Here is a 21911-nt window from a genome sequence, read left to right on the forward strand (position 1 = left end):
TACTCAAAAACAACCAAAAAGTGTTACAAGTCTCCGCAGAAACCTCATCGTGAAGCAAGTTTTCAGGGCGAGTTCCTCATCCTCTGCTTGCAGAAACTGATCTCTGGGCACCTCTTGGTCCTCCTACTAAGTCCCCAATTTCATTATCTGCCTTTCCTGGTTTCACAGTGGTACTGCTCTGCCTTGAATACCCTTACTCTGCTATTTCAGACAACTTGCAAATTTTGGAACAAGAACTCAACAGAAGGTTAAAAGAAACAAGTTACTACTAGACCAAAACAAAGCAGGTACGGTAGCAACTGCAGATCTGGATGGAAACAAAAGCAAGTGCATTCTTCTCCCACTCCTGGAGAATGCTCTAGTTCATTTGTCCTAATTTTGAAACAAAATATTACTGGTCATTACTGAATAAAACTCCTTTAAAGCCTAAATGACAAGGCCTTTAGCTTATTGTGCATTCCGGGCCATAATACTTTCAAAATGTAAATACTCAATTCAATCTGGTCTGAGTTCATCCCCAAAATGTTTTTTTCTTTTTTTTGGTTTACATTTCAAGCTAAAACACTGCTGTTGCATTGAATCCCTTTGTCCACCTTCTCTTCAGGGAGATGAAATCATAGCTTTGAAAATTAAACTCTTAACAACTAACAGGTGATGTATTGACACGAGGCCAATTTGTGAACACACAAGTTTCAACAGGAACAAGTCAGGGGTTCTAAAAAATTTTGAAGCCTCTCCTCAGAAGAAAATTGAAAACAATATCCAGAAATCAAAGAAAAAATGAATATTGATACAATTCCACCGAGAAAACATGTATTTGCTACAAAGCCAACTACATGACAAGGAGTCTGTTTATTGTACTTTAAATTAATCATCCTTCCATCAGCATTTTATTGACTTCAGAATAATTTCACATGATTCCAGAAGGTTTTAACTCAATCAGCCCAAATCAACCAAGACTGCTAAGAGTTTCCTGCATTCTTCTCTGTGTATTCCACCCAATCCCTCCGGAATCTGCAGTTGCAAGAACGAAGGTAGAGTCATTTAACAACACTTTCCCTCTCATGCATTCCAATAAAACAGTTCTCAGCCCTGGTTCAAAGTCATGGAAATTTGATGCAGTGAAAATCAATTCAAGAAATTTTACTGCTTTGAGCAAGCCTTGATGAAACCTCAACTCTCAGCAGGGCAATCGTTCTCTTAGGATGTGATAAAAAAACCCCAAACCTTTCAGTCCTTAGTGTCTGAGCTGTATCAAAACTAGGACCCTTAAAGAAGAAACTGTTAACTTTGCCAAGTTATTGTAAGTTTTCCATTTCTGGGAGGCAGATGATAGACTGCTGTTTACATAAAACTCAAGTTCAGGCCACAAAAGCCACTTCCACTTAGAGCCTTCTGATCTGATTCACACTTCTTTTCAGCTCTTCTCTACACTTTAATACCATCCATTATTGTTTTTGTAAGAGATCCAGTGTTATTTAATGTCCTATTTTTGAAAATTTTCTTGGTTTACTATTGATCTATAAAAAGTATGAATGTCCACTTTTCAGGGAAACCAGAAAGTGAATGTCATCTCAAATGTTATCTATTATGACAGTCACACCCTGAGTACTAAGTTAAAAAGAGATAGCCTATTTCTTCTCCACTGACTTCAAGAATCCTGATATAACTCAAATTAACTTTTTTTTCTTTTTCAGTGGAGCTTCCTCTACCTAGCAGTTTACACTTCGCTGTTACTCCTAACAGTTTACATATGTTTCAGAAACGCACTCAAACATGGTTAATATAACTGCTGCCAGACGTTACTTGATCAAGTGCAGCATCTACACTTTGGTCTGGCTGTTACAAAGTACAGGAGACTACTCATGTCTTAAGACTTGGTCCTAGCTTAGTCTTTAACCATTGCAGGCACATGTTAGGAACTTGCATTTCCAAACATTAAAGAAGTGGCAGATACCAATCATCTGCTGAAACTCAGTGAACATTAATAACGTGATTAACAAAAGCAAAAGAGGAGAGGATTTAATATTGTCATTTTGGACTTTACTGAAGTGACTCCAAACCCTGGGCATGAAAGAGGAAATGGGTATGTGTATCAAGGGCATGCGCACCCACACCCCTACAAAGAGAAGCAAGACATACAAGTCAGTCTCAAAGGCTTTACTAAACAATGGCCAAAGCTGATGCAACCCATGTATGCTGTGCTCTCATTTTTATACTGTAACTCATTTCAACGTGATCTGGCAGATGGTGATAATGGTTTTATTAGATACTGCCTCTGCAGTGAGGAAAGTGGGATTCAATGTTTATTACTGAAAATACTACGACTCATTAAATTGCTGTTGTCTCAGTCTTCCCCCCACATCAAGTCTTTTTGTATCAAGATAGCAATGGAAACCATAATAAATACAAGTATCTGTAGACAAATACAACTGTTATTATTTATAAGAAAAATACTTATAAATATTTTTCCCCATTACTTCACAGAAGCAGTATAGGAGTGACTATACAGCACGTTCAATGCCTTTTTTTTTTTTTTTTTTTTTTATAATCCGTGTCTTGAGAACAAAGCAGATAAAATCCATTACTTTGGATGTTCTGTGGTAGGTGGATGTATGGACAAGTTATAACTTCATCAGAGTAAAAAATACCTCTAGCCTGACACCCAGTCCCCAGCCACTGCCCAAGAGCAGGTGCTCAGGAGGATTAAAGGAACAGGCAAACTTGAAATGCTGTTCCCAGCACATGCCCTCTGATTTCATCCATGTACAACTAGCGGTTTCCCAACCTAGAAATGCCATCTTTGTGTTTAAGTCTCCCGATGGATTTTATTTCTATGGATGTGTTAATTGTTTTCTGAAACTATTCATGATGGTTTGGTATTCTTTTCTGGTATCCACAACATCTTGCAATAACAAGGCTCACAACATTACAGACATTTTTGCAGTTTGGAGGACAAGTACCTCCTGTTTGTTTTAACAATATTGTTATTTCACTGTTTACTGTATACTCCCTACGTTTATTTTTCCCCAATGAGGTTTTATATTGAGAACGGAGTATTTCATCCAACTGCTCCTAAGAATGGACATGGATTTTCATCCCTAAAAAAAAATTCATGGATAAATGTACTGTGGAAAAAAGACTGAAGACCAAACATATAGCATGATCTGAACTGAGGCATTCTTAAATAATCCTTACAGAGAAAAGAAAAGGGGAAGAGTCATGCTTACAATACTTGATGTAAGAACTTCTAAAGTCTGAGACAATCTGAGGAAAGAAACTGCATGTGACTCTAGAAAGGTAGGATATCTTCCAGCTTTTTACCAATTTGTGCTACAACTATCAGTCCCAAGAATAAAGGGCCAAAGAAGAAAAGGCTTAAGCTTTCTAGGTTCTTTTGTTCTTCTCAAGAAGAGACACAAGCTAAGACAAAGATAAGGGTAGAAAAAAAGTGTGGCAAAATCAGCCAAATTTTTGTTTTACACTTAAACTCCATTCTTCAAAACAAAGGGTGATACCAATATTAAATTGAGCAGCAATTTATAGTAGAAGCCATTACTTTGTTGCAACTTAGCCAAATAAATAGATCTAATGCCTGTTACCAGAATAAAAAGTATTTAGTTCTAGATCTAAGGATATTAAAATATAACTAAAATTTAATATTTTCAAGGGAGAAAATAATTCAGTGACGTGATGTAAAAAACAAACCAACCCAGCCCAGCATTTTTTGCGTTATCGCAATACGAGACACGTCACAATGCAAATTCTGATGCACATTTACCCCTCTGAAATGCCTATGTTGACATACCAGTATGCACCGTTAGGGCTTTTATCAAGAGAAAATGCTTTGGCGTTTATTGTTTTTCATCAAACCTGATCTCTGTAGCTTGGAGAATACATTAGAACCATAACCAGGTAAGTAATTTTGTATCAACTTAGCTTTTGTAACTCAAGAGACCCACTGAAGTTTATGGGACTACAAAGTAAAATAGGCACACACCGAAGTGTTTGCAATTCTTGGGGCCAAGGAAGGGCTTATCAGTCATGAAATCTCTTCAGTTATATATATTTGAAGCAGACCGATTCATACATTTGTAAGTTCAGAAAGTTGGTCACTCAGTTAGTAACAATGCAAAGTTTTATACCTAAAGAGGCACTTCTCACAAGCATAATGATTCTACATTGTGACAATCACTTCTCTTCAGAGCGTGACACAAGTCTCACGTAAAAGAGAAATGTTACAAAGGAGCTTTGCTATGCTGACATGTTCAAAAGGTCTCTGCTTGTGAGACTATTGCCATAAACAACCCTGCTGTATTTTAGGTCCAACATTAATCCATACTAAAACCACACTGGATCTGAAGAGGTAGGTTCATGCTTGCTCAAGTAAGGCACAGGTTCTACAAGATGCTAATTTATTTTAAACCTCTTTTGGGACACAATTTGTGGCACAACACCATAATAGGGATTAGTGTTTCTAAAGCTGTCTGTTTAAATAGAAGAAATGTATCTTGGTAGCGAATGCACATTTCAACAGTATCAAAGAGATACTATCAATTAATTTTGTTCTTAAATTTCATTACTCCCTAAGGACTGTTATTTATGGTAGCCTCCGAACGCCTGGAACTTGAATCTGCTTTTAACCTAATGCTTTTTTACTGTGGACCTCTGAGCTCCCCTCTGCTTCCAAGCAGAAGTTCAGCAGTACATCTACTTTGACAAACAGGGCAAATCATTGTTTTCCTCTGTGACCCTGTAAAAATTTTCAGCAGCAAGCAGAACACAAGAGGTGAACAGCAGTTCAAGTTGATCAGCTTGCACATCGGAAAGTGAGCATCTGAAGTGAGCAGTTAAACTTACTGCATTCAGGAAGGACTTTCAATTTGCAGCCAATCAGCAGCTGGCTTAAGAAAGTTTTCCACATCGAAAATTAATCAAGATGAAAATGCAACGAACTGAGCTCCAGCACATGAACCTCCATTAAGGGATTCTGGTGACATCAGAAAGCCTGAAAACAAAAACTCAGGTAAGCACCAGAATGCCTCAGAAGCCATTCTAACCCTGGGATTCAAAAGGTGCTCATTTTACATTTTAACAAAATACATGATCAACAGTACACAATGGGCAATAAAAATCCAGTTGAGAAATAAAAATCTAATGGAGAAAACAGACATTTAACATTTTCTCCTACCTTACTTCAGTATGTACAGAACAAATATAAATCAAAGTCTCATTTCTTCTGTATTCCTGTTCTCCTGCTGTTTTATAAACTTCTCCTTCTCCTCATTTGCTATGACATTTTGGCAATTGAAAATTATTTACAGCGTAGAGAAAACGATGGGGGGCAGGGGGAACAGAAATCACTTGCAGGCCTAGTTCTTGCTGCCTTTAAATATGCTCAAGAGATCTCTATTTTTTAAGGGCAAAGGAATCTTTTTCAGCTAGTAAGAAAGTTTGGACTATATTGTAACTGTGCAAGCTATACACATCTTAAGGGAATATATCTGATCACATGTATGGCTGGACCAGTTCTGACAAATACAAACCATACAACTTCACCTGAGTGGCTGCAATGCCCCAGATGAAGACAGTGGCCATCCTCTTGACTAACCTAGTATTTTATTTTTTACAGAAATGGATAATGATACACTACTTTGCAGTGGATTGCAGTTTTATGAAGTACACGTTAGGGAAGATAAATAGGCAATAAACCATTGTAAAACAAGTGCCACAAAAAGGGAAGATGACAAAAGGAATTACTAACACTGAACTTCTTGTCAACTTAAAGCTGTTGATAATGCTTAAAATTAATTCTGTGGCATAAGCAGAAGTTAATCAAATATTCTGACTGTTCCCTGCAAGACAGACAGCACTGCATGAACTGCTACTGCAAGGGCAGAAAAGAAAGAAGAACCATGCATTATGGTTCTTCAGCATCCATACTATTCCTCCAGAGCAGAGAAAGAAGTATATACACTTGCTTCAGTATTGGTAAAACTCAAAGGTACTTTCTGCACACTCACCCATGAACTTACATCCTATTTACAGTGGACATTACATACTATTTCCTTAGATGAAAACCAGAAAAGAATAAGAAGGTAGTATGCTTAAGAAACCGAACTGCATACACTGGGTGTGCTAGTGAGTTCTTTTGTAGCATTACTTGTAGATAACAAGAACCTTTAGTGAACAGGTAACAGAAGAATACTCACTGTGCAACCTGTTTATGTGCCAAGTATATTGAAATGTAAGATAAGGAAAAACACTTCATTAGCTGAAGACCAGAAGACAAACGGTACATCTAATAATATAGCAGTTTTATTATTATTTTTAAAGTTACTATAACAGACAACACAGGGAAGATGCACGCCAGCCAGTCCCTGTACAAGAAGCTGTCAGAAGACAAGAGACTGAAAAGCAACCCAAAAAGATGCAGTTTTTAGTTCTCAGCAACTGAAGCAGCCAGACTAACTCCTGTGTGCTAAAACAGTGCATGTCCTTGCTAGTGGAGCTGTGCCGTGTATAAACATGCTAATACAAATAAATGTAGTTTGAAAAAGCACTTTGTCGGGCAGAATGAAGAAGGGCTTAAATTACAAATGGGCCCATAGACTACAAGAAATTACAGAACGTGTATTTTTACTTTCTGATGAGTAGCTGTACATACATGGTAACAGCTTCAAAGGTTACCTTCAAAGTACAAAATGGATAAAGTCATAACTACAGATGGATCCAGAACAGAACTCCAGTTCTGAACAGCTGGAAACATTGGAAGTTCAAATATCAAATTGAACCAAACCAAAACCCCAGATCTGAACATATTACGAACTAATTTTCAGATTTACATCAGAGGTAAACTTTAGCAAAGGCCAGCAAAATTTAGCACTTCATCTTCTAAAGGATTAAAGTCAGTGCCATATTCTGCACACACATGAACTAATTTTCAAACCTTAGTAGGTTCTATTAGGTCACGTCTCTGTCACTTCCCCCCCCCCCCCTCCCCCCCAGTCTTTTCTGAAGTTCTTTCCTACAACTGCTTTTGATATTCTGTGCTTCTCCACTCCTTCCTGGATGCACAGGATTGCTTTTTTGATTTAGCCAATTTATTAGCATGCCACTTCCCATGGTCTCCTTCCTATTATGTCACGTTCCTGCTTTTATTTTGAAATGCTTTGATTTAGTCTCAGATCATGTGCTGACATGAGCATCTTTAAAAACTCTCCTGGAGAGAAGTCAGGATTTCTCTGGTTTTGTGAAGCAATAACTGCCAAGAGGTAAAAAGAACACAAACCAAAAATCTCCAAGCACCCCATTTCAAGGGAATGTTTCTGAATTATACTGAAAAAGATGAATGACCTGAAGTTCAGAAAACATACTGAGCATTAAAGGCTGAAAAATTACACTATATAAAGTGTGAAACACTTACAGAAAGAAAAGGGGGAAAAAAACCCCACCAGACTGAAACAGTCATAAAATATATAACTGTTACTAACTCCGTAAGGAAAGAAAAGAGTATCTAGGCTTTTGAGATGTATCTATGTGTAAGAATGTAACAAAACTCTGAGATACAGGATACTAGGACTATCTACTTTGCTTTCAGAGGAGAAAGAAGAAAAAAAAATTCTCACACCAGCTTAAAAACATTTAAAGGGAGAGAAAAGTAAGGTACTTTTGCCCTTAGCTCTCCTTCCCCCCTCCTTTTTTTTTTTCCCCTAAAGAAGCCACATGTGCAACTTTGGGGTTTTTAGGTTTTTTTTGTTGTTAACCTCCTCAGACAGTTTCCCAGGATGCACAGCAGTTAAAGAAACACCTTTATTTCCCCAGCCTATTCTTAGCTGCCTTAACCATCACTGCCTCAGTAAACACTTTAAATCAAACAGTTAACCAATAACATGTGCTGCTCATTAGCAGTGCCTTAAGCTCACCTGTATTGTTCTGTTTCTTTAAAAGGGCAGCATTCAAAGCACCCTTCACCCTAAGAAGCATTTTATTTGAGTTGTTATTGCTGTAAGCAGGAACCTGGCTGAAGGAAATGTTAATTTTTTAAGGCCATCTATGAAGTTTAAAAGCATTCTTTTAAAGAAAAGGCCCAAATAAAGAAAACTATGAACGCGAACAAGTGAAGAAAAAAAAAAAAGGATATTTGAAGGCTGAGAAAATTCAATAATTTAATATGAATACCTTAAAAATAAGCACACTATTAATTATTTTCAAATGTTACCAGTCTTCGTCTTTACGAGAAGAAGAAACTTTGCAGAAAAAAAAATATCAGCCTATTTCTGTTCTTCAATATCATTATAAGGTGTATCTAAAATTGTCTTAAGAGTCAGGTCACTTCGGTTTTAAATACTCCCAGCAAAGTTAAACCACAGGCTTTGCTACTTAGTGCTTAATTCAAAGAAAGAATGAACTGTATCTCTTCCTCAGAGGCTGAGCACACCATTATAGCTTAAAGACTACTGTCCCTTGAAACACATGAACCTGCTGCAACCAGAACATTGACATAAGCAGATGCACTGTACAAAGAAACACTGCTATGAGAAATGAGATCTAATTCAGGCTTTTCCTTACTCATGCTAATAGAATTTGTCCCCAAACGCTAATCCATCTAGCACTTGTGATTTTTGCTAGGCCTCTAGCCTATAGGTATATGCTTATAAGTCAGTCTGGCTTCATGATGTGATTAAATTGGTGGTTAATTCTTATCCATTTTTTAAAGTGTATTTTGTTTTAAGCAAACCAATATTGTGAAAAGCTCATATGTTGATGATATTATAGTTGGGGTTAATATTCTGTTAGAAGGCTACTTTTGTAATGTTTGTGGGGTAAACTTGCAACGTTTTGAGTCTCATTTGAGAACTTCTATGTAAAGATCTTTACTTGCATGCCTACTTGTGTATGTCTTTGGGCAAAGCATTTTCTTCCTTTGAAGCTTCTTTCTAAATGGAGGAAAAATAACACTTTCATCCTCCAAGAAGGTACTGTGAGGATAATTATTTAAGGTGTTCTTATTCTGATGTGATGCAAAAGGACTACAAATGTAAGCAAATAAGCTATGCTGATCCAGGGCAGATGAACACAGTGTGCATTTATACAGACTCAACCAAACAAATTGCAAACAGCATATGTAGTCTCAAAAATAATCTGTAAATTAAACAAAAATGTTTAAACAATGCTGTAAGCAATCTCAGCCCAGTGTAAACACTGAGCAGCTCTCCATTTTAAAAGGAATGTATATGCTTAACAGACAATTACAACCCAAACAAAGCCACCAGGCACAAAATTGGAGCAGGAAGGACTGCAACACCATAGGCCCAGTCCATGTGCATTGATGTTAGCAGGAATCCTTCTGACTGCCTATGGGGAAGAAGAGCGTTTACAAGCGGTCAAAGCAAATCCAGCGCTGGAGCGCACAAAAGCCATCAAAGTTCCAAGGCAGCGGTGGGCGTACCTTCATTTTGGCTTAGATGTGTGATCTAAGCTTACTTCAGCTATAACTTTTTTTAGTCATCTATAAATCAGAGGATCTTTTTTGGGTTTTTCTGTGCAAATTCAGTTTGTATTATTTCACATTGTTCAGCAAAACCTACCAGTCAGATATTCCAGTACAGCAGCCATGTACACTGGAGCACCAACACCAATTCTGTACTTCGGGTGGCCTTTCTTAATGTAACGTAGCATTCTTCCAACAGGGAATATGACCCCAGCCTTTGCAGAGCGGGAAGTCTTGGTTGACTTCTTCTTTCCACCCCTGCTGGACATTTTGTCTGTATTGGGTCTGGAATAGCCCTCTACAGAGGGGAAGAAAAAAAAAAAAAAAAAAAAAGGTTATCAGTAAGGACTGATGCTGTAATACCCATATACTTCATTTCAAGACAAATCAGTATTTTGGCACAGGCAATGCATCAGGGTGCCTAAAACACACAGACAAGTTGCCTTTTCAGAGTATACACAACAAGAACCTAAAATGATTTTTCACAGAATGTTTACTTGCCATTGTCATCTTGGCATAATTTTATACAGTAAATATATGCCAACAATCATAAACATAGTAAATAATAAAGCCAGATAAATTAATTCGTATAGATCTGCTTTGGAATTACTTTTCTGAAATTCCTAACAGATTAAACCCAGTACAGTTACTGGAGCAAAGACTGGTAACTACCTAATGTAAAACAGATCTGCTGCACTGAAGCAGAGGATGCTTTCTGCAAGGAGACTGACACAACCCTCCGCTCTCTGGGAAAAACTCTTGACTGGGCATTTTAACATTTGTGGTAGGACTGTTTTGCTCATGAATAACTACGTTCCTAACTAGGAAAACCTGTATCCAGTAAAGCTTTCGTAAAGTATATTCACCTTCCTCAAAAAGCTGTATTTTCAAGCATGTGTGAATTTCCAAGACAAAGGCCTATGCATAGCAAAATACATGTCCTGTATTTTCTTCTATTTTTAGAAATATCTGAAGTGAACCCCTTGAGATTTGAACCTACCGGAAACCAGCTATCTCCTCATTAAAGACTGCACTGATTCAACATGCCCTCTAGGAATTTGATGAACTTCATCTGCCACCTTTCCTTAACATAACGTGGTCTAATCACCCGACAGATATCTAACAACTGTATCTCAGTTTATCTCGGTGAAGAAACCTACTGCTGATGCAGCTGTCAAACATATTTTTTTCTCTCTTTGATTTCTGCTGAGGCTGTAAATAGAAGCTGACAAATCCAAAGAGGTGGAGGGTTTACAGGATCTCAAGGTATCTTTGAAGGTTTAAGCAATACACTGGGTTTTGAAATTAACTCAGAGGAAAGGAGATGGTCCCCATCTCCCCCTCCCTCCCTCCCACACGTCTGAACTCTAGGGAAAGCAGCGGTATGCATCAGTGATACATACACTTCTGTGCATCCTCGTTCTTTCCTCACTGCAAAAATCCTAGTACAAATGCAATTTTCCTGGTATTTATGTACTCCACAATGAAACCCCTTTAAACTTCCTTTCCCATTACACCATTTCTTTGCTTCCTTTCTTGTTTTTCTCTCATTTATTCTGAATTCTGTCCTTGTCCTTATGAACTTAACTATATTTGCCATACTTCTGAATCCACTACAATTGAGCGAGCTCACAGTTAAGCAAGACAGGTTCACTAACCCCACTTCTAAGTTTTGCAACTTCTGTTCTGTGCTGACGTGTCTTGCAGTCTTTTAAATCTCAATGAGTCACTGAGATTCAGACTACCTATCAAATTAAGACCACTCAGGATAACTAAAGAAACATAATAAATAAGTAAATAAATAATTTTTCTTTCCACTTCCACACTCCATTCAAAGAGCCTATACTTGCATAGCACATTAAGTAAAATAAATGCGATGGGCTTACTGCTTGTTAAAGGTAAACAAAATAATCCCATTTTAGTAGCTCAGATGAAAGTCACACCACATGTATGAAACTTATGTCAAAAACCAGACAGGAAGCTTTGGAAGGGGGAAGCCATCAAAAGGGCTGCTTCTCCTTTCCTCTGCTGTGAATTCAGCTCTGTAACAACTATTATTCTGCAAAGAGGAGAACAAAAGCCAATTTCTTGCCTTGAGAAACTGCCTAACTTGAGCTCACAAGTGTTTTCAAAAACCTTCCATTTAATTACATTTCTCATCTAGTTAGCTCTGTCTTTGTTAGCAGGAAGGCTGGGTGTGGCTTTGAGTTGGCTATGGACTTTCTGCCAAAAATTGAGGAAAATGGATTATGAAAATAATACTACAGATGTTTAATCCCACAAATGTCAAGAAGTTCACTGAATCAAACACCAGAGAAAGTGGGCATGAGAAATACCCATGTTTCTAGCTATCCTCATAATTCCTTTGGTTTGTAACCGATAGGTGAACGACGAAAAACTTATTTTTTCTAGTGAAAACCTGCAAGACTTCAGCAGTGAATTTCTATTAACCATTTAGCTTACGAGTTTATGGGAGTGTCAGAATAGCTGGAAGAGAATATGGAAATCTTTACTTCCTGAAGTATTGCTTTTTTCTTTGGGAGAGTGTCATCTAGCCATCAGTTGCTGTAACATTTGGACCAAAGTATGAGTAAAGTATGCAGCAATAGAGAATTACTGCCAAAGAGGCTTTGAAGGAGCTGGAATAAATACAGCTCACCCAATCTAAAAATCCAAATGGAAGACACACATGGATGACCATGCTGTAGCTGGTAACAGAAAATGAAAGAGCACTCCCCTTTCATTTTTAGTTCCAAGAAAATGACTATTCATCCAGAAGGGAAGTGGTTCCTTCATATATTGAAACAAATGGGTACTGTATATCACTGTCTAGATACATATCATTTATCCATAGCAATGCTAAGTTTGTTGTTAATGTACTTTCAATTGTCATTGGTCACGCTAAACCAACCTCCCTTATAACACCCTTGAGCAAAACATTTTGCTGTTAGTTTCCAACCTCTTTCATCCAGTGTTCAGAAGATGTTCTTCCCTTTAACATGCCATTTCTACTTCTACCTTCCAGTCTCCTGCCATCTGTGGCTATCTAACACCTACACATAAATAATATGGTGTCTTTTTTTCTTTCATAATAGGCTTATTTTATCACTTCTGCAAATTCTAGAGGTTAATTTCCCCCTTTATTTTATACTCCTGGTGACACTTCTCTCAATATTTAGGATAACCCTGAGCCTATCTCAACAATTAACCTGATCCTCTCATATTGTACGTTAACAAGCTTTCTAGCTGTAAGTTTATTTGTGAGGACAAATTTTGCCTGAACCAGAAAGGTGAGGGGGCTTGCATATTGAAAAAAAAGCAAGAACTTCTGGAACTTGTAGTACTAAGAGTGAAATGCAATAAAGATGAGTTTCAGAGCTTCTTGTCTCGAGGATCCCGTTCCTACAACACGTAGCGAATCACAGTATCTTTAGATGTTGAGGGTGGAGGGAGGGAAATTCCAATTAAGTTTCAAGTACCACTTTTAGTTGTGCCAACCATGTAATCTGGAAGGGGTAAAGAGAGCCTGGCATGGAAGATCTTTTTCAGGCTTAATTATGGATTCAGGATCATTACTCTGCAGAACCTGTTTGTCCTGCCTTTGAGCTAAGGGATGGCCCAATGAGCTCCTGAAGTCTCTTCTCTACTTCTAGTTCTCCACAGCACAAGAGAAGGGAAAGAGAAGAGATTTCACTTGCAACAGCTACAAAAACATGTATTGAAGTTAAATGCAAAGATAGCGACAAATCAAAAACTAAAGAAAACTGCATGCTTTACATGTTCTCAGTTTATCTTTCTAACACCAGATACTCTGGAATGCTGCCAACATTAATGAACCAGAGCTGTTTGCTGAGTCACTGCTAGCCAGCAGATGAGGGAGGCAACCAAAGGGAACCTTATCACATGCGCCACAGTTCAGACAAGATTTGAGCAGGGTAATTAAAAAGAAAAATAAGTCAATGACAGTCAGTGGACCAATCCTTTCCTTTCTTTTCCCTCTCCTGCCTTTGCAAGGGAATTACTGAGAAACTTTACCAAATACATTGCAAAGTCTTCAAAGATTTGACAATAAAATGATTTTGGTTATATATGACAGTTCACAAAATTATCACTGCGATAATCAGGGGATATCACTGAGGAGTTAAATTACCCAAGTTCACCTTTGACTTCAAATCAAGATTAATGCTATATTCAGAGAAACTGAGGCTGCCCCATTCCTGGAAGCGTTCAAGGCCAGGTTGGACTGGGCTTTGAGCAATCTGGTCCAGTGGCAGGTGTCCCTGCCCGTGGCAGCGGAGTTGGAACTAGGTGATCTTGAAGGTCCCTTCCAACCCAAACCATTGTATGATTCTTCAGTGGCTCTGCTGTGCTTGGACACAAATTGCCTTAGTTGCAGAATTTAGCACCCGATTCATAGCCTTTTGAAAATCCCTTAAAGACTGTGGCAAGACTCAAACTGCTTTCTAAGATCTCAAAATTCACAGAAACGAGATTTTGATGGTAGATTAATTTCACTCAAAGCAAAGATTCAAGCTCCTCTGCTGTCATGTCTTTGCAAGCCAGAAATACATTTTCTAAGAAACAAAATAATATTAAGGTGTAGTGATGAAATCAGTATAAGTAACATCTTCCTGTTTGAAATTGGCTATAGTAACTCTGGTTGGCCATATTTTTCTCTATAAAGACAGACACTCCACTAAAACACGCTTTCAAATGCTATCTTCTTAAAATGAGCATAGGCATCTTTTTCTGAAAGGTTTAACATCACATAATTGTCAAAGCACAGCCTGCACATCCTGGTAAAGTGATACCTAATTTCCAAATACCAGTACTTTATTAGCTCAGCCAATTTGACACTTTCAACAAACAGTGGTAATGAAAACCCCCTGCTATTAATAGTTTTCAGGTACTGGTTCTTAATAACTTAAATTACTGTGAATGCTACTGCTGTCGGGCAGGGACTGGTCTGATCATGGGCTTACACTGGCGTATTAACTGCAGTCAGCAAACAGATGATTAAATTTACATCTATATCATCGCATCAGTAAGTGTGGTGGGATCCAGGAGACCATTACTACAATAGTTTAAATACTAAGATTTAGTAGTTATTTTTCCTCTTCTTTCCAGTACAAAGACTAAGTGGAAAGTTCATTTTTGTATCACAAGAGATTAACTGCAATGCTATTTTCTTTCCATTGTTTTGGAAGATTAACAATGTAAGTGCTGCCATTCTCTCTTAAATCTGTTTATGTAGTATAGTAATAGTCACTTGCTGAACTCTTTTTGAAAAGGTGCGTTTGAATTTGCTTTGACAACTAACTTGCTCTGTTCTTGGCTAATCAGAAGCTAGTCTGGCATATTTATAAAATGCATTGCTTATAGAGTCAGTATAAAATGGTCTCTAATAATGCTTGCCTAGCACAACAGTGTCTCAGTCTGTGACTGTGGTTTCTAGGTACGACAGTAATAAATGAAGAGCTAATCACTCAGTTATGGTTTGATCTGATGTGATTTCAAATTTTAGCTTAAGTGCTTTATCAAAGCAGTAACTCCTTGTGGTCTGAAACAGAGGAGTGAAACCAGTTGTGAAACAGCCATTCCAGCACTATATTAATTTCTCATCTGAGAAGGTAGCACCATACATACATTTATGTTCACTTGGAAAACTGAGAGAACATTCCTCATCTATGACTGCCCAATAGGTGTACTTTCTGTTGAAGATTAATGACACTAAAAGTCCCACAGTGATAACATAGAGGATGGGGAAAAGAGTAATAACATTTTCACAAAATCTGAGTGCAAAACAAAATACTGTTGCACAATCATATTCAACTGGCAAAAGTCTCTCCCTCCCACAATGGGTCTGAAACCCTGAAACAAATATCCCCTTAATGTGCAAACGTCCACTATGAACAGTACTGGGAGCATGACAAGAGTTTTAGCTGGGCATCCTGCCACCAGTAGTCAGGAAAACGTAAATACAATTGTCTTCACTGACCACTGCTGGGAGTACTAGCATGAAATCAAGCCCATTTGTTCATTACAGGTTTTTGTATACTAGGTAGGAGGCATAAAATGTGATCCAGGACCTTAAATCACTGGATCATTTATTAATTCAATGTTCAGAAAAACTGTTTTGAAGAACATTTTGAAAAAAATATTTGCCCCTTCACATTTCTGGTAGAAAGCAAAAAATGTACTAAAGGATCCACACAGATGCTTCCAAGGAAAAATCCAGATGTAGAATGAAATTTAAGATAGACGCTTTACTGCTGAGGAAAGGGAGTGCAAGAACTTGACCCACTGAGGCGGCCATGAATGGTGTGATTCTAGCATCACTCCTTTTGGAGCAAGGATCAAGAATGAATCCTGATCATCCTCTCTTCAGAATGGGTCTGGGTAAGAAACTGTAAGTTCTTTACATGTTTATAGTGTCTTTCCCCAACAAGCAAGCAAGCACACACTGCGCTCTTTCAACAAACACTGCATTTTTCTTTTTTGATTTTACCTCTAGGCAGCACTGAGCTGACAAAACCTAACACTCACTGCACTGCCCACTGGGTCAATATACCCTCTCCTAAGGGAGGCTCTCTCTGGAGGATCTTTTTTTCCTCTTGTGGCACCAGTTCCAGATTCCTGCTTTATAACCTTGCTGGGGCGGCACTACTTTTTATACAGAACAGACAACAGGCCTTGATCCTGGCTGACAGAGTTGTACAGAAATACTTCTGAATTTCTTTGAGAGCACAAGATTTTGACCATTCTTCTGGAGTGATATCACCTATCTTATCAAGGGAGTATCTTTTATCAAAGCTTGTTGCTGTACATTGGTATTTTATCTGATGACCCAAGCAACTCCTACAGACAAATTTAAACACGCTGATTTCTTTTAAGACTCACTTGGCAGTGGTGGACTTCTCTTTTTGCTAATGCTGATGTATAAAATCAGCAGTGCTTAAGCACTCTTCCTATATTACTGTCATTAGGCCAAATTCTAGTCTTACTACTATATTTCAGATGTGTTATAGCTTAATCTACACTGTCAAATCTGGCTTTACTGGCAACCTGAAGGGTATGCCTTTCACACAATGAAACAAAGTTACTCTTTAGGAATCCAGATGATACATAACAGCAAAACAACCTGCAAAGATTGCTAAGTAAACATCAATATAGTTTCTTTGTTTCAGAATGCTTGAAAAAAAACCCAAAACCCCCAAACAATAACCCAAACAACCGCCATCAAAAAAACAAACACACTGGCCAGTTTTCTAGGCGCTACTGGATACAAAGTATCTTGTACCCAATTGCATTTAAATATATTTTTTAAAGCAACTGTAATTGTTTTGTTCCCACTTGAATCTTTTACCTCTGGGTGGTACCCAAGACTCTGGATTCTGCTTTTACTAATTGCTCACTTGCTCCTTAGCTCACTTATTTCTTCTACTCTTTGGAATGGGGGGAGGCAGTGGAGTTGCAAAGTTCCCTACAGACCTGTTGCTAAGTGACAGCCACACACAGTCCTGGGGGAAAAAATGGTCGTCCATTTGTATGGTCAAGAGATAAGTAACAAACCTCGTCCAAATGTATTTCAACAGTCTCCTTCCATCAACATAAATGAAGCAACCTTAGTTTTACACCACCCCACTTGCATACAATCTGGCTCCAACTCCTGGCTTCAGGTGCAAATTCACAAGGCCTTCCGCAACTTACTTTTAAAGATTACAGAGGAGACAAAAGGATTATAGGAGTATCTAAGTTACAGAAAGAGTTTGTTCCCCTTACTGTCTCCTACATGCGCAGACATATCAGTCTTCGGTCTAAACCCAGATGCTCCTGCGATATCCCTTGTGCTGAGCCTTAGGAACCTGCATTCACCTGCGTCTTGCAGTACTCGCAGTCCCCTATGAGGAACACCCACACCTAGAGCCAGGCCGTGTAGGTTGCTCAGATCCTGCAGGCAGACATATTGCAGGCTGTACGAGAAGTGACAGGTCGGAAAGAATAAGGGGCCCCCATTTCCAGCCGAACACGTATTTTTACCACTCGTGGCACCTTTTGCTTACGGTTTTAAAAACGTCATTTGATTCGTCTTAATTAAGTCATTCACATGTGGCAGGTAACTTTTACGCCACGGTTTCTTCATCCCGAAGTGAAACACGCTGCAGACACGCTCTGCTGCTTTTCACTTGCGCTTTACGCAGCTTCTCTCGATTATCTCCCCCCGCCCGACGACCCGAGGTGGGCAGGAGGGGACCGGGGAGCCCCTGCGTGCCTGCAAAGGCAGAGAGAGGCGGGGGAGCCGCGGCTCGACACCCCCGGCCGTGCCTGCAGCCCCCGTGCGGGGCGAGCGCCCGCGGGGCGGCCGCCGGGCTCCCTCCAGCCCCCGCAGCGCAGCCCGGCTGCGGCTGCCACAGACGCCAGCCCCGCCGCCACCATTTCGCTGGGCGCGGGGCGGATCGCCTGCCTTCGCCCGAGCCGCAGCCACCACAGGCAGAGCCGACAGACCGCCCGGCGCGCCTCGAGCCCCCGGTTCTCCTCAGGGAAGGCCGGGGGCGGGGGGACCGCGTGCCCCCCTCCCTCACAGCCCACCCCGGCGGGCGCGGGGCCGCTGGCACCCCGGGCCGGCTGCCGCCCCGCCGCGGCAGAGCCCCTCGCCAACCCCCCCAGCACACACCCCCCGCCTCCTTCCCCGCACGGCGGGCGGCCCCCCGCGGGCGACCCCCAGCAGCGACTTACGGCGCGGCCTCCGGCGGCAAGATGTCTCCCGTGGGCCGGCGGCGGCCCCGCTGCCGCTGCCTCCGCTCTCGCCCGCGGGGCCAACGGGAACGGCTCGACGGGCTGGCGGCGAACTCCCACAATGCCTCGCGCGCCCGAGCGTCACATCCCCCCCAGCCCCACGCGCGCCCTCCTCCCCGCGTGGCCCCGCCCCTCGCCCCCCACGGCGGCCGCCGGCCCGGCGGGCTCCCCGCGCTCCCCTCGGCGGCCGCCACCGCCCGCTCCCGGCCCCGCGCTCCCGGGGGCCTCGCCGCAGCGGCGCCCCGCCGGCCTCCCGCCTCGCCGGCCGCCAGCGCAGCCCCGCGGCTCTCCCAGGCGGGGGGCGAGGCCCTGCGGCCCCCGCGGCAGCTGGCTGCCATGCGGGCGCCCGGCCTGGCTATTGAAAAGCGCCGGCCCCTGCGTGGGGCTGGGCCTTGGCACCGCGTCCGCCACAGCTGCTCCCAGCCCGCCTCGCCCGCTCCTCGCCAGCCATTGTGTGCGGCAGTGCTCGCTCCTAAATCTTCAGCGCTCCTAAATCTGGCAGGGCGGGGAGGACAAAGCGGGGGGTTGATGCCAGGTTCCTCCCGAAAAGAAATTTCTCATTCAGGGGGAGAACGAGCGACTGGGTTGGTACCGCTGGTGTGAGGCGTACGTGCTCTGGCTGCTCTCCTCCTCGCTGTACAACAGTGGCATGCTGCCATTTTACAAGGCCCCAGATGGAGCTTTTGGAGGAGTTTCTGCATGGGACACGTGGATGTCCTTGAGCACACCTTGCCAGGTTGGGAGAGAGGGGCTGCGAGGGCCTCGTGCCCACCTGTGCTGCCGGCAAATGGGGGAGTGACCCCTCACCGCCTCTCCTCACCTGCCTTCTTCCAGTTGCCTTCCCGGCCGGCTGCCCATGGAAGAGGGTGGCTGCTACGGCGGGTCTTGGCTGCAGGACAGACGAGCCATAACAGATTGGCTCTGTGTGTTTACAATGACGGGACTAGAGGCAGCTGGCATTCTGAATGTCACGGAAGACTCCTGCCTTGCTAACGCTCCCAGACTCTTCTGCTACTCCCACCTGAACGGAGCATCCCCTTTCTTCAGTGCCCAAGTGTGACGCCAGCCCAGAGCCTCTTCCTTGGTGTCCCTTGCTGTTCTTTCACAGCTAGAGCTATGATGGCTGACAGTGGCACTGTCATGTAATATCGTTGCAACTACCAACAGCTACTAGAGGCAAGGAGTTTCTCTCTGTCCCACTTATCAACCGCCCTGAGCTCCAGCTCTCCTTACTTTGCTCAATATCAGCACATATTCACAGTACCATTGCCATGCACAATAGAAAGAAAATGGTTTAAAGGAGGAATGAAAAACAGGGGACTGGGGACAGCCTGTATAAAATGTGGGGCTGGTCTGAGTGTTCAAAAAGTGTTTCTGAAGTAAGGGGTAAAAAGATGTAGTATGCACATGCAATGCATGTGGCCTACAAAAGCAAGGTCATGTGCCAATTCCACTAGCCAAGCTCAGGCTTTATAATTGTGGTGTTCTCATCCATATAAATGGCCAGGTTTGGTCTGTTTTTTAATGCAGCCAAACTCTGTGTCTCCCAAGACATCTTCATTATGTTTCTGTGCAGCACGGGGTCAAATGGAACCTTGGCCTGACTGTGCTCCCCGAGTGCTAATTGTAACCTGAATGCTATCCAGACACGCAGTTTTGCCTAACAAAAGACTCCCCAAGTAAAGTACCCTGTAGTCCCTGACTGCCCACAACCCGAGGATATGGATACAGTACTTATTAGGCCAGCTGCCATGGCTCGTTTACACAGATGAGGACACACTCTACTTCCCCTCTGTTCCCATCCACACACACCATCTCCCTCCCACTTCCTCCTCCTCCTTGTTCACAGCACAGCGGAGCTCCGCTCCCTTTTTCCTTGCTGGTAGTGCTACCCACACAGTAACCCTTCCCATGTGCTGTGCAGAGCAGTGAACAGAACCGGTCCTCCAATGCTTGGCTCTTCCCACTCTGTTTTGCTGTCACCCACGCAGGTTTTATTTAAAAAAAGCCCAAACCAGCAACCCCCAAATACCTCTGTTGACATGATGAGCTGTAAAGACCTGTGTGGAATTTAAAGAACCCACATTTTCAATGGGGTTGATACAAGGCTACAAGGTGAAGGGAGCTGACCTATGAGGGCAGCTGGAAGGAGTCATCTGGGAAAACAGTGTAGGTCACTTCCTATGCTTTTCTACTATCATGTTCATTTTGTCTGGTTTTTAAGGGGAGTCTCTGGATTTTATGCTTACGAAGAAAGCCTTTGAAAGGCAGTTGGTGAGAGTTTCTCAAGTGAGAGCTGCCTGAGTTTGCGGAGGGCCTGAACAATTTTTCTGTGGAATAGGATGCTAGCACGGAGACTGCGGCTGATGATTTTAATGCTAACATTGACTGGCTCACGTCCCACCAAAGCACAGATTTACCATACCGAACATCTACTGGGTCTGCCAAGAGTGCCCATTTTGAAAGCGCATGGTACGTCACGAAGGTCTAGAAGGGAGCGTTGCTACAAAGGTCTGTGAAACTACACTACATAAGCTACCTAAACCAAGCCTTGGCTTAGATTTTATTCCATTTTCCAGTTTAGTGATGTATTTTTTTATATATAGAATGATAAGAAGCACCTTTCCAGAGCTCTGCTGTCTTTATGATTAATATAAACAGTTCATATTTTTTACATTCCTGTATTCTTACTTCATTTTGACACCCTGAATGCATCATCAATTTTAGCCACCTCAAGGGACTATTTGCAGAAGATAGTTCTGAGTGATTGAGAATATAAACACCTAACTTGTTTATGCAGCATAGGTGGCGGAGAAGGAAATATTACTTGGGAGGGGTCAGAGTGTGGGAAGGGTTATGGCTGATGCTAATCCTCTTAAACTTAGATAAGCGTTTTCACTTTGAGATAGCTATCTTAATTCTGAATGTGTCACCTCATTTGTCATTGGTGTTTATTTGTCATTGCATGTTTATTGAATATTGAGAATGTATGTCCTAAATTACTTCAGTTTGCTGAAATATCTCTTCAGGACGCAGTATGCCCAGCCAGCAGATGCTTGCTGTTTTCCTTCCACCTTCACATGGTCAAAAGAAAGTACAGATTTCTCAGGTGCAACCTACTTCTCTGAAAGGGGCTATCTGAACCTCCTTCAGCTGCTTAGTAACCTCTCTTTTTACAGACTATATGACTAATCCGTGCTTCAGATATGTACCTGTAACGTGCATAATGCTATTGACTTTTTTGCATTCTCCATCAGATGTGCACAGTGACCTTGTACCAAATCCCGTCAGTGTTCATCATGCTCTTAATGCAACCCACCGAGCTAGTACCTGTCCCAGCAGAGTATTAACTGTGATTTCCAGAGGGCTGACACTGGCCTTCCAGCAGATTGCTGTAATCCACTGTGGTTGTTACCATATTGAGAAACTATGCTCTACAGTACTTGAATGTGTGTGGGATAGGTCTTTGCTTTTCTTTCATTTTGCCCTGCTTTCCAGCCACCATAAAGCTACGCAGCTTCCCAATTATTCAAAATTAGCCCATCAAGATCAGGAGCTTCTGCACGTGAGATCGACCACAAATTGATGCTGGAAACATCGTGTGTTTTGATACCTGCTTTCT

The 21911-nt window shown here is 41.6% G+C and overlaps 1 protein-coding gene across 11 annotated transcripts in view; it reads right to left on the minus strand.

Annotated features, from left to right (window-relative positions):
• Positions 1 to 18361, minus strand: part of LOC119152130 (core histone macro-H2A.1) — a 47234-nt gene extending 28873 nt beyond the window's left edge. For 4 of the 11 annotated variants that reach the window (XR_005105687.1, XR_005105686.1, XR_005105688.1 and 1 more), the window contains exons 1-2: positions 17276 to 17293; positions 9591 to 9791 (exon numbers count right to left, since the gene is read on the minus strand). Coding sequence is in view for 5 of the 11 variants with exons in the window: in XM_037396919.1 (XP_037252816.1) it covers positions 9591 to 9762 (172 nt within the window). In the remaining 6 variants the exon portion in view is untranslated. Of the gene's footprint in view, positions 1 to 4860; positions 4961 to 9590; positions 9792 to 17275; positions 17295 to 18229 lie in introns of those variants that run through there. The other 7 variants (XR_005105690.1, XM_037396918.1, XM_037396915.1 and 4 more) reach the window with 4 other exon arrangements.
• Positions 18362 to 21911: the final 3550 nt, after the last annotated feature.

Source organism: Falco rusticolus, chromosome 8 (genome assembly GCF_015220075.1).
Source record: "Falco rusticolus isolate bFalRus1 chromosome 8, bFalRus1.pri, whole genome shotgun sequence".
NCBI classification, from domain to species: Eukaryota; Metazoa; Chordata; class Aves; order Falconiformes; family Falconidae; genus Falco; species Falco rusticolus.